Raw genomic sequence first — 11,749 nt, 5'->3', positions numbered from 1 at the left:
CCCATGCCCATGTCTGCGGCAGCAGTAGTGGATCCAGTCGCAGAGACCCAGACAGAGACAGTCCCAGAACTGGAACTGGCGGAGCAACCAGCACCAGAACCATTGCCAGCCCTGAATCCAGCATTTGCAACCCCGTCTGCAACTCCAACGCCAGAGGGCACCACCGAGCCTGCACTGGCAGCAGCAGATAAACCTGCACAAGAGGCTCAGCCGGCGCCTGAAATACAGCATCGTGCACCAGCTGTGACAAAGTGGGGGATTTTTTTATTTTTTTGTGGTTTCCCAGGGGGTTGCATGCAGGGAGGTGGGACTCAGTGTCCCTGGGCGTTACCGGTTTAACGAGGGGAGGGGAGAGGGAGTTTGCTGGTGCACAGGACTGGAGAGGGAACTCGGGACCCCGGCCCGGCCTGGAGGATGGAGACCCCAGCGGCCGGTGACCAGGTGACCCGGAGACCCAGCTCAGGAGTCGCAGCCGGTTCTGGCCAGTGGGGACAATGGGCTGCGGGGAGAGGACCCCGGTGACCTGACCAGCCGGCTCCAGCCAGAGGGGCCAGAGGGGGGCTGAGAGGAGAGGAGACCCAGGCCTGCCTGTTTATGACCCTGTTTCCCTGGAGAGAAGCCAATGGACAGAGGGGGCTTGGGCCAGCTCCAGACTGACCCCCCCTCCAGCCCCTCCGCCTCTGCTCAGCCCCTTTCCCGGGCCAGGAGGTCACCTGATCCCTTTGTCTCCAACACCTTCAGCTGGCACCTTTGCAGAGGGGGGCAGCAATCCCACCCCCTGATCCCACCACCTGGATATTAAGAACTGCAGAGGGGACACTGAGGCACCAACACAGGATTCAGAGGGAACATTAAGAACATTCCCAGTTCGTCACAACCCCTTCAGGGGTGAGGAGGCCCTGGGGGGGGGCCCAGAGCGAGGGGACTCCCTGGGGGGCCCACGGCAGAGACGGACGTGCTGAGGCTCAGAGAGGTGCGGCTCCAGGAGGTGGAGGGGCCTGACCCCGGGAGAGAGGGGACCCCCTGAGAAGGGCTGTCGCACTGAAAGGGGCACCCCCCCCCGGACCACACGAGGCCACGCGTGGGCACCATCTGTGAGTCTGTGACAGGGACGGAGGGGGCTGTTCTGGTTAGCACGGGGTGGGATGGGAGCTGAGCCCCATCACAATTCCTGGGGGGACCCAGCCCCCCCCACCCCAGGGGATTCACCCTCAGCCCAGTGGGAAGAGGGTTCAGGGGGCGGGGCGGGGCCCTTCCCCTGGCTGATCCGGCTCGGTGAGTGTCTGGGTGTCACGGGATCAGTAACCGTAAACTCTTATCGCTGCACTTTGCCCCGTGTTCCAGCCGCTCCCCATGATCCATGGAAAGTGAAAGGGAATTCGCTGGGGGCCCTGCCAGCCCCGGAGATGGTGACTCTGTGGGGACGGAGGGCAGGGACCATGGGGCTGGGGGGTCTCCTCCTCCCCCTCCTCGTCCTCGGGGTGGCCGGTAAGTACAGACCCCAGTGTCCTGGGGCAGGGCAGGGCGCCCCAGGGCTCCCCGGCAGAGTAAAGTCCCGGGGATGGGGCCTGGGTACAGGGGGGTCAGTCACTGCCCAGCTCTGCCCGGCCTCAGCCGCAGGGTCTGCCCTGAGCCCGTGTGAATGCCCCAGAGTGTGACAGGAGCCGGGGAGGGACCGGGGGAGCCGCGGGGGATCCCGGGGGCAGGAGAGGGGGGTCGGGGTCTGAGCGAAGGGACGGGCACACTGAGATCTCAGACAGGGCACCGGGGACCTGCTGCCGCCCAATATCTCGGTGTCTGTCAGGGCACAACGTCTGAGCAGTGACCCGGCCGGTCACCTCCGGACCTTGCCCCAGGGACAGGAGCTTGGGAACAGCCAGGCCGGAGCATCCCAGCGCCCCTCTCGGCTGGGTCCTGCCTCCCACAGCAGCTGGCCCCCGATATTGGGACAGGAACATCCACGGACTAACCTGCCCCCAGAGGAGCCCCCCGCCCCCCCATGACCGCTCCGTGAGGGGCTGGCTCAGGCCCAGAAGGAAGCAGGGGGGTTAGAGCCCTTCTGCTGGGTCCCCCTGTGCCGCAGCCCAGCAGGGAGCGCACGTGTGGACGGGGGGGGGGGGGGAGGTGTTTATTACGCTGTGTCGTCTAACCCGGCTCTGCCCCATCCCTGCCCCAGCTCTGTGCCCCAGTGGGGTGAGCCGGGCTACTGCCGACAGGGCCACAGTCAGAGATCGCTCGAGGGGTGTGAACAGGGCTGGAGCGAATGTGGGAAGAAGCCCAGAGCTATTGGCTAAACCTCCCTTTGCTGCATTGTCCTGGCTCGGAGGGATCCCGTGTGGGACGATTTGGGAAGGAGAAGGTGGGGTGTCTAGTAACTGATACACCCAGAGGAGCCAGGGCGCAGCCGGCATCTCCCCTCCCTGGCTCGTCCATCCCCAGGCAGCGACCTCCCCCGCCGCACGGCCCAGCCCTGCACAGAGCCCCAGAGCCTGATTTTCTCTTTCCCTGTGCAGGTTCCCGGCTGCAGCTAGTCACAGATCCCTCCTCCCGGGCCCTGCTGGGCTCTGGGGCGCTGCTGAAATGTCGGTTCGACGTTGGGGGGCCGGTCGATCTGAGCGCCCTGCGGGTTCAGTGGTATCTGTTTGAGGAGAGGATCGCGCAGTACGACCAGGGCAGGGTTGAATCCCAGATCAGAGGGAGCCTGTCAGAGCAGGAGTTGAAGACGGGGGATGCCTCTCTCTTGCTATCCAGTGTGACGGTGTCGGATGAGGGGCCATATAAATGTGTCGTTGGCTACGGTACGGAGCAGCTGCAGGGAGAGACGACCCTCCGTGTGCTCGGTAAGGACTGGAGACGAGCTCGGACGTTCCCTGGCTGGGAACTCAGGGCTGGCTGGTACTGGATTGGTCCCACAATCCAGCAGGTGGAGGAGGGGATGGGGGGGTGAGGACTTGTCTACACTGGATTGCTCTGGTTTAACTAAAGGTGTGAATTGAAACTGAGTTCACTAACCCAACACAACCCCCCAGTGGATGCTGTTACTGGCGGCTGTGACCGGTGTACAGCGTGCACGGTGAGCTGATCAGTGTCGGGTGTAAGGGAAAGTGAAACAGTGAAAGTTAAACCAGTGACAGGGTGTGTGGACGGGGCAGGCGAGGATGCGAACACTGGCCCGGGCAGAGGAGGCAGTGATGGGTTTCACACACAGCCGCTCTCCCACCTGAAGGTGGGACAGTGACGCTGGCAGAGCAGGTGCCAGCTCATGCCAGGGTCCCCGCGTCTCAGCTGAACACTGACAGAGACGGAGCTGGGATCGGCCTGGCTCACCTGTGGGTCAATATTGCTGGGACCGTGAGTCCAGACCGGTCAGCAGCTGTGTCACCACCTGCCCTGCACCCTGGGGTGCCTCCCAGTGCTTCCTGCTGCAACTTCTACCCTGGGCTCCTGAGAGCCAGACCAACAGCCTGCAGGTCCCACCCTGTGTGTCTGTGTGTAGCCACAGCCCTGGGCCGGCAGCCCTGACCCCGCAGCCTGTCAGCAAACACCAGCCACGCTCTGGCTTCCACCAGACGTGGTTACTGACAACGCGCTCCCTGTCCCAGACGTTCCCGGCCCAAGAGTCCGTGTTCTGCACGGTCCAGCCCTCTCCTGCGCAGTCCAGACAGCTCAGGCCGTTACCCTCTGCAGGGATCAGACTACAACAGTCTGCGGCCGGGCAGGGAATTACCCCAGCAATTCACAGCCCTGGATTCGTTTTAACTAAAGAGTGAACAAGTTTATTTAACTACGGCGAGAGAGATGTTAAGTGAGCACAAGTCTGAGGCGCTAAAATCAGAAATGGCTACAGGAGAAATGAAGATAAAACGTTTTCTGAACGTAACGAACTAGACTCGGTTCAAGGTGAGGTTCTCCCCACAGGCTCCCGGTAACTCAGCTGCCCAAATTCCCAGGCCAGGATCTGCCCCAGTGTCCAAAGACTGTTTCTTTTGTCTGCCTATGTCAGACAGAGCGAGCTGGGTAGGGAGAGATGTTAGGGGGCTTATTCCTTCCCCCTCTCACTTCCCTGTTCCTTCTCGCATGAACAGAGCAACAACACCCGACATCCAAAGGGGCAAACAATTCGATGTTTATTGGGGTGAACTTCCAGCAAGCCTGATTCCAGTTTCCTTCCTTAGTGTCCCCCTTCCCAGCTCTGACACCACAGAGCCTGGCCTGTGTCCCTGTTCCTGTTCCCATCCCCCCCTTAGCAAAACATGATCCCAATTCCCCTATCCCCAGTCCCTGTTCCCATTCCCCCTGCCCCCCACTTCCTGATTGACTGCAGACTAGATAGTAAAACCTGAGTTCTGCTTAGCTATACCCTAACCAGTCATTTTACTGAAATGTAACTAACCAATCCTAACATATTGCACCATGGTTATTTAACCAGTTATATCCCACCACCTTCATTGGTTTACACCCAACAAAATTAATTATACAGTGACAGAAACACTCACAGAACAGACAGAGATTATACAGACAGACAATAGGGACGTGGAGACGGCAGGGATAGAACAACACAGAAATGAGGGTTTCACACCCCAGCTATTGATCAGTGAGTTCTTGCCAGACAGGATGCCATCAGACTAAGTTTCCTTTCACATCGTCTAGGCTCTTCCCTTTCTCTGGAGGTGACAGGAATATCAGGACAGGATTATATTCCTAAGAGCCCAATAGCACTTTATTTCAATGGGACTAGTTTGGAATGTGTGGATGCCTCTGCTGCTTAGCCGAAGAACCAGGCCTCAGGCTGTCACAGTAAGAGAAGGCCACTACACAGACAGACAGTGATTTTTGATTCTTTCTTTGATATCTCTATAACTAGCTAAGTGATAAGAATACACCTACATTCTTAAAGTCTAGGCCTTCGCAGACAGGCCTGAATATTTTCTAACAAGAGAGTTTGTGCCCCTCACGTGTATAGTTCAGTCACCCTTTGAAATGCACTTTCCTGAGGGTCACTCCTGGTTAAAGTCAGACAGTGAAGAAGGTGCCGTGTCGGGGGGGGGGGGGAGGAGGGGGCTGCACGCTGTTTCTTCTCACCTCTGTTTGCAGATTTTCCTTGTCTCTGGTTTCCCCCTCGCGCTGTCTGAGGCCCCTGCTTACAATTTACATGTAAGTGGAGGTAAACTCACAGTCCTTTGTTAGAGCCCTGCCTGTCCAGGCCTGTGTAACCGGTGCTACGTGGGCTGGAACGTGGCAGCCAGCATTATTCGGGGGGATCCCGAATCTTACGTCATGTTGCTACACACGTTTCACCAGGATGTTACTGACCAGTGAGTTCTTAGTTTTCAAATGACCCCTCCCCACACAGGTGCCAACTTCTCCTGGAGCCGGTGGGTGCTCGCACCGCCCCAAGCCCGCCCCGAGTCCACCCCTGCCCTGCCCCCTCCCACCCCTGTGCCCCCATTCCACCCCCTTCCCAAATCCCTGCCCCAGCCCTGCCTCTTCCCCGCCTCCTCCCGAGTGTGCCATGCTCCCCCCCTCCGTCCCACAGCTCGTTACACCGTGAAACAGCCGTTTCGTGGTGGCAAGAGCTGGGAGGAGAAGCAGGGACGCGGCGCGCTCGGGAGGAGGCGGGGGTGGAGGTGAGCTGGGGTGGGGGGGCGGGGAGCTTGGCTGCCGGGGGGTGCAGAGCACCCACCAGTTTTTCCCTGCGGGTGCTCCAGCCCCGGAGCACCCACAACGTCGGCACCTATGCCTCCCCAGGCTGTACAGAGATTATTGTGGTGGCGTGCGGGGTGTGAACTCACAGCCTGCATGAATCTCACTTGCAAGCGCTGTGTCCCGTGTTGTGATGTGACACTGGAGCGGGTGCAGTGGGAGCCTCTGTGGCTGTAGGAATCGCCAGAGAGGGACATTGGTGGAAGAGCTGCTTTTACTCAGAAACTGTCACGCCCCCTCCCACCCCGAAAGAGGAGACCCCCCGATACCAGCCAGGGCAGGGTTGGATCTCGCAGCTGGAAACTCCTGATACCTGGACTGAGAAACCATCCACAAAAGGGCTCACGACGCTTCCTGTGGTTCTGCTCCTGCCCCGTGAAGATGCGTCAGGCGAGTGGAGTCCCCACATCAGTGGAGTTTGCAGCTCAGAGCACAGGGCAGGAGGGGGGTAAACCCCCAAACTGAAGGAACTGAGGCCTGGGCTACACTAAAACGTTAGACTGACCCAGCTCCATCACCCGGGGTGTGACAAACCCACCCCCCAAGTGACGGAGTTAAGCTGAGATAATGCCTGGTGGAGACAGCGCTAGGTCGACCTAGCGACCACCTCTAGGGGAGGTGGGTTAACTACAGCGATGGGAGAACCTGAGTATCCCAGGACACCGCCTGTGACTCCATTCAAGGCTGTTCATGTGCGGAGAAGTTTGCACTTGGTGCAGCTGGCTGATGAAATGTAAGTGTGGAACTCACAGCCCAGGTGGGGTTTGTGGCTGGGTTTTAACCGTGTGCCCTGAGGTTGGTGCTGGCGCCTTTGCGCCGCTGCTGGGAGTGTCAAAGTTCCCTTCTCGGGACAGGTCCTGCCAAACTCTGTGGGGAGGCAAAGGCTCCTTCCTGGGACGGGGTTGTGGAAATTCTGTGCCTCCGTCTGGGATTTAATTCTCACTCCGCGTTGGGCAGAGAGGGAGTTTGCAGGAGGGGGAGGGGAGGGACGAGCTCTTTCTCCGGCTCCAGTTCTATGTAACCGGTGGTGGCCAGCGCTGGAACAGCTGTTGTGACATGTGAGGGATGTGCCATGGTCTGTTTCCAGCCTGACGACCGACACTTCCTGTGCACGACGTGCAGGTTGTTGGCCCGAGTGCAGGGAAAGATTCCTGGTGCTGACGGACGCCACCAGAGTCCTTGGGCAGCCGGGCTGCATCGCTGCACGTCGCACCACACACAGGAATCGGTTCCAAGGGCGCGGGGAGGGTGGAAACCAAGAGGAGAATCGGCAGATTGTGACCACGGGGGGGAGAGGAGACACCACAGAGCCAGAAGCAGACCCAAGTGTGACACCAGAGGAGAGAGAACAGGGAGAAACTCAAAGCGCAGAGACGTGTCCAGTTGTTGTCAGGTGCTCAGTGCAGCAGGTGAGAAGAACGTCGTGGGAATCTGAGCTCTGGCAAAGGAACCAGGGTCCCACCAGGACACGCTGGGGGATGGATTCTCGGCCAAATCCTTGGGGAGGTCAAGTGGGCACAAAAGACGCTCCAGAGAAGGCAAACAGCCCTCAGCAGGGACTCAAAAGGAAGGGGCAGAACCGTCAGCAGGACCCTCCACACCCCCCGGATCTGTCCGGGCCCTGACGGCTGGGAACTGAGGGGCGTGTGTAACAAACGCTTCAGGCAGGGTGCGAGGCCACAGGCACCGGAGCTGTTCTGCAAGCAGAGCCGTGGGGAGTGACCTGCCCAGCACAGGGCGCCCCAGAACTGGTGACAGCGCCCGGCGGGTGTGAACACAGGAACCAGTCAGCACAGAGCGGAGCTGGCGGGGGGTGCACAGGTTAACCACTCAGGAGCTGTGTTAGCTACACGGGTACCTGTCCCAGGAATTATCACCATAAGCAAGTTTCTGAGGCCTGCGTTCCTCAGGCCAGGCGTCCCCCCTGCGCACGTCAGACCCACAGAGGTCTCACCACGGGCACCCTGGCGGCACTGACCGCTGGCCGTATCCTGTGTGCACAGCCGACCGGTGAGACCGGGAGCTGGGTCAGAGGGGAGGTGATCACAGGCCACATGGACCTGAGTGACTGGGGACCCGATGTCTGAGAGCAGGCGGCTGTTAAGTCCCGCAGGCAAAGGCAGAACGGGATCGAGGGGCTGGAAGTTGAAGCAAGACACATTCAGACTAGACTTCAGAGTAGCAGCCACGTTAGTCTGTATGAGCAAAACCAATGAGGAGCCCTTGTGGCACCTGAGAGTGAGCATAAGCTTTCGTGGGCTACAACCCACTGCTTCGGATGCATAGACCGGAACATATAGTGAGGAGAAGTAATATATACACATACAGAGAGCATGAAAAGGTGGGAGTAGCCACACCAACTCTCAGAGGCTAATTAATTAAGATGAGCTATTATCATCAGGAGGAAAAAAATTTTTGTAGTGATAATCAAGATGACACCATTTTAGACAGTTGACAAGAAGGTGTGAGGATACTTAACATGGGGAAATAGATTCAATATTGTAATGACCCAGCCACTCCCAGTTTCTATTCAAACCCAAGTTAATGGGATCTAGTTTGCACATTAATTCAAGCTCAGCAGTTTCTCCTTGGAGACGAGAGTCCCTGTGCACGTCTTTCCCAGGGCGGAGAATCAATGGCTGGAACAACTCACCTGGGGAAGTGGTGGGTTCTCCCGAGTCTCTGACTCCTGACTGGACGTCTTTCTAACAGACACTCTCTAGCTCCGCCAGACGTGCCGGGCTGGCGGCAGGAATGACAGGGGCGCTCTCAGCTCTGTGTATGTGGGAGGTCAGACGAGATGATCATAATGGTCCCTTCTGGACGTAAAATCAATGACTCCTGCCCCCAGATGTAATTCCTTCAGGGGAATCCAGCTGCCCAGCAGGTACATGAGGTGCACTCACACAGCTGAGTGCCGGGTTCTCCTGCCCACTCTCGTCCTGCTCCTAATAGATGTGAGCCAAGGAAATCGTAACCCAGCGCCCTCCTGACCTGTCTGGCACTGACACCTTCTGTACTCTGGACCTTCAGTTAGGGTGACCATATGGCAAATGTGAAAAATTGGGACCAGGGTGGGGGGGAATGGGAGCCTATATAAGAAAAAGACACAAAAATCGGGACTGTCCTTCTAAAATCAGGACACCTGGTCACCCTAGTCTCAGTCACCATGTCTGACGCGCCTTCCTACATCCTACTGGGGTAAAACCTCACAGGTGACCCAGGCTGTTTCGTGCCCCACAGTCCTGAATTGGGGATATTTGTGTAACTTGCACTCAGATTTGTCCATGGGGGTATCCCATAATTATGCAGCAGGAATAGCTCAGTGGTTTGCGCATTGGCCTGCTAAACCCAGGGTTGTGAGTTCAATCCTTCAGGAGGCCACTTAGGGATCTGGGGCAAAAATTGGTCCTGCTAGTGAAGGCAGGGGCTGGACTCGATGACCTTTCAAGGTCCCTTCCAGCTCTAGGAGATTGGTATATCTCCAATTATCTTATCTTATCTTGTCTCTCTCATTCCAGCTGCTCCCCGACTCTCCGTCCCCCGGCGAGCGGCCGGGACAGACACAGCGAGCTCCTTCCCCTGCCACGTGTGGGGATTCTACCCCCAGGACGTCACTGTCACGTGGCTGAGAGACGGGCGGGTTCTGACCGACGCCACCCGCTCTGCCCCCCAGAGGAACCCGGACGGGACCTTTAACCTCACCCTGACTTACACCTTCACCCCCACCGCGAGCGACTCCGGCAGCATCTTCTCCTGCCACGTCAGCCACGCGGCTCTGGCCCAGCCCCTGCGGGAGGAGTTCCCCCTGGCTGTCACAGGTGAGGGGTGTTGGGCTCCCGGCTGGATGTTATGGGCTGACGGGGGCACTCAGCTGCGTCTGACATGGGACCCCGGCAGAGACCCATGCTGGTACATGGGGGAATAGTGGGGGTGGGGGTAGGATGCTGGCACCCCCAGGGCTGAAGGGGCCCAGTACAGTAGTGGGGGCAGCGGGAGGCCGGAGGAGGGCTCAGGTCTGACTGTGGCTTTATAACAGAAATGCCAGGGCAGCCGGCACCCCTGACCCCCAGCTCCCCCCCCCCCCCCCACACACTCTGCGCAGGCCCCAGGCTGGGACAGAACAAGGCTGCGATTCTGCCTGACAAAATGTACCATAAAGGGCCAGGCCCAGTGAGCCCAGGCAGCCCTGCGCCTCCGTCCTGCACCCCCTGGCGGGTGGGGGCAGCGCGGGGAGGGCACCGCACCCCACGGGGAGCTGCCATGAGCCGGGTCTGACTTTCCCTCCCTTTCCCGTCCTGGAGCAGGAGCGGATCACACCAGCGCCGCGATCGGGGCGACCCTGGGGATCCTGGTCGCAGGGGGAGCTGCGGCCGCAATAGCCATTTACTGCTGGAGGAAGAGGCGGGAAGGTAACGGGGGACGGCGCCATTGGCCAGTGGCGGGGGTGGGGCGCTGTGTGGCCCCAGAGGGAGCAGGGAGTCCGGGGGGGCTGAGGGGACAGGGACACCCCAGGGGCTGTGGGGTGGAGGGGCTGCGTGGCCCCAGAGGGAGCAGGGAGTCTGGGGGGGCTGCGGGGACAGGGACACCCCAGGGGCTGTGGGGTTGGAGGGGCTGCGTGGCCCCAGAGGGAGCAGGGAGTCTGGGGGGGCTGAGGGGACAGGGACATAGTCAGGGGCTGTGGGGTGGAGGGGCTGCGTGGCCCCAGAGGGAGCAGGGAGTCCGGGGGGGGTGGAGGGGACAGGGACACCCCAGGGGCTGTGGGGCTGGGGGTGTGAGTGTCTCTACAGACTGAGCCCCCGGCTGCAGACGACTCGCCCCTCCTGATACTGGGGGGCACAGTGTAAAGGGGGGGACACGTCCGGGTCCATTCTGGGGGGCAGTGAGCCAGACCCCCACATCTGCACTTCACTCCTCGTCCCCAGCCAGCCCCAGACTGACAACCCCTCCAGCCCCTCCTCTGCTAGAATCCTAGAATCTCAGGGCTGGAAGGGACCTCAGGAGGTATCTAGTCCAACCCCCTGCTCAAAGCAGGACCAACTCCAACTAAATCATCCCAGGCCCCAAGCTCCAGCCGGACGCATCTCCCAGACCCCCCCCCCCACTGACCCCGCGTGTCGCTCTGACCCCAGGCAGGGGACCCCCCTACTCCGTCTCCGAGGTGCTGGGGCCGGCGCAGTGTCTCCTGGGACAAGAGGTGACTCTGAGCTGCGCCATGGAGGGGAAGTTCCCCGAGGACACGGCTGTGACGTGGGAGCGGATACACGGGGAGGACAGGACGGTGATCGGGACTGACGGGGTCAGCGAGGCCGGGGAGGGGTCTGAGCACCAGCCGCTGTTACAGGCCCAGCCCCCAGGCTGGAGAGCGACACAGGAGAGATCCCCTTGTAAGGTAACTCCCTTCTCTTCATGTGCAGGTACATCTAGCCCCGGAGATGTACTTTTCACTCCGTGCAGCTGAAGAAGTGGGGTTTTACCATGAAAGCTCATGCCCAAATCAATCTGTTAGTCTCTAAGGTGCCACTGGACTCCTCATTGTTTTTTTACAGGAGAGATCAGGGACCTGCCTCACGGCCTCCCTGAGCTTCACCCCCACGGTGCAGGACGACGGGGTGCGGGTCAGGTGCAGCTTCCACCACAAGTCCAGAGGGATCCGAGAGCAGCGAGAGTCTGGGGAGATCCAGCTGTGGGGTGAGTGTCCCCAGCATAGGCGCTGACTCTGTGGGTGCTCCGGGGCTGGAGCACCCACAGAAAAAAATTGGTGGGTGCTCAGCACCCAATGGCAGCTCCCCATGGCCTCGCCCTGCCCCCCTGCTCCAGTTCACCTCTGCTTCTGCCTCGGCCGGGAGCGCGCCACCGCGTCCTGCTTCTCCCCCCTCCCTCCCTCCCAGCGCTGGCACCCGAAACAGCTGATTTGCGGGGGGGAGATGGGGAACGCGGCGCACTGGGGGAACAGGCGGGGCTGGGGCGGGGATTTGGGGAAGGGATCCAATAAGGGCAGGGAGGGGGCGGAGTTAGGGCAGGGACTTTGGGGCTGGGGTTGGAA

At 60.0% G+C, this 11,749-nt stretch overlaps 1 protein-coding gene across 1 annotated transcript; it reads left to right on the top strand.

Moving 5' to 3' along the window:
• The first annotated feature begins 1,368 nt into the window (after positions 1–1,368).
• On the top strand, positions 1,369–11,509 carry LOC123368490 (tapasin-related protein-like). Its single transcript, XM_045013328.1, has 6 exons — positions 1,369–1,488; positions 2,514–2,840; positions 9,225–9,524; positions 10,011–10,115; positions 10,836–11,095; positions 11,253–11,509. Exons 1-6 carry the CDS (start codon positions 1,407–1,409, stop codon positions 11,418–11,420), a joined length of 1,242 nt encoding a protein of 413 aa, XP_044869263.1. The 5' UTR covers positions 1,369–1,406; the 3' UTR covers positions 11,421–11,509.
• Positions 11,510–11,749: the final 240 nt, after the last annotated feature.

This window comes from Mauremys mutica, chromosome 4 (genome assembly GCF_020497125.1).
Source record: "Mauremys mutica isolate MM-2020 ecotype Southern chromosome 4, ASM2049712v1, whole genome shotgun sequence".
Taxonomy (NCBI): domain Eukaryota; kingdom Metazoa; phylum Chordata; order Testudines; family Geoemydidae; genus Mauremys; species Mauremys mutica.
Note: the sequence above shows the minus strand (reverse complement) of the source record. Positions and strands in the feature narration are given on the sequence as shown.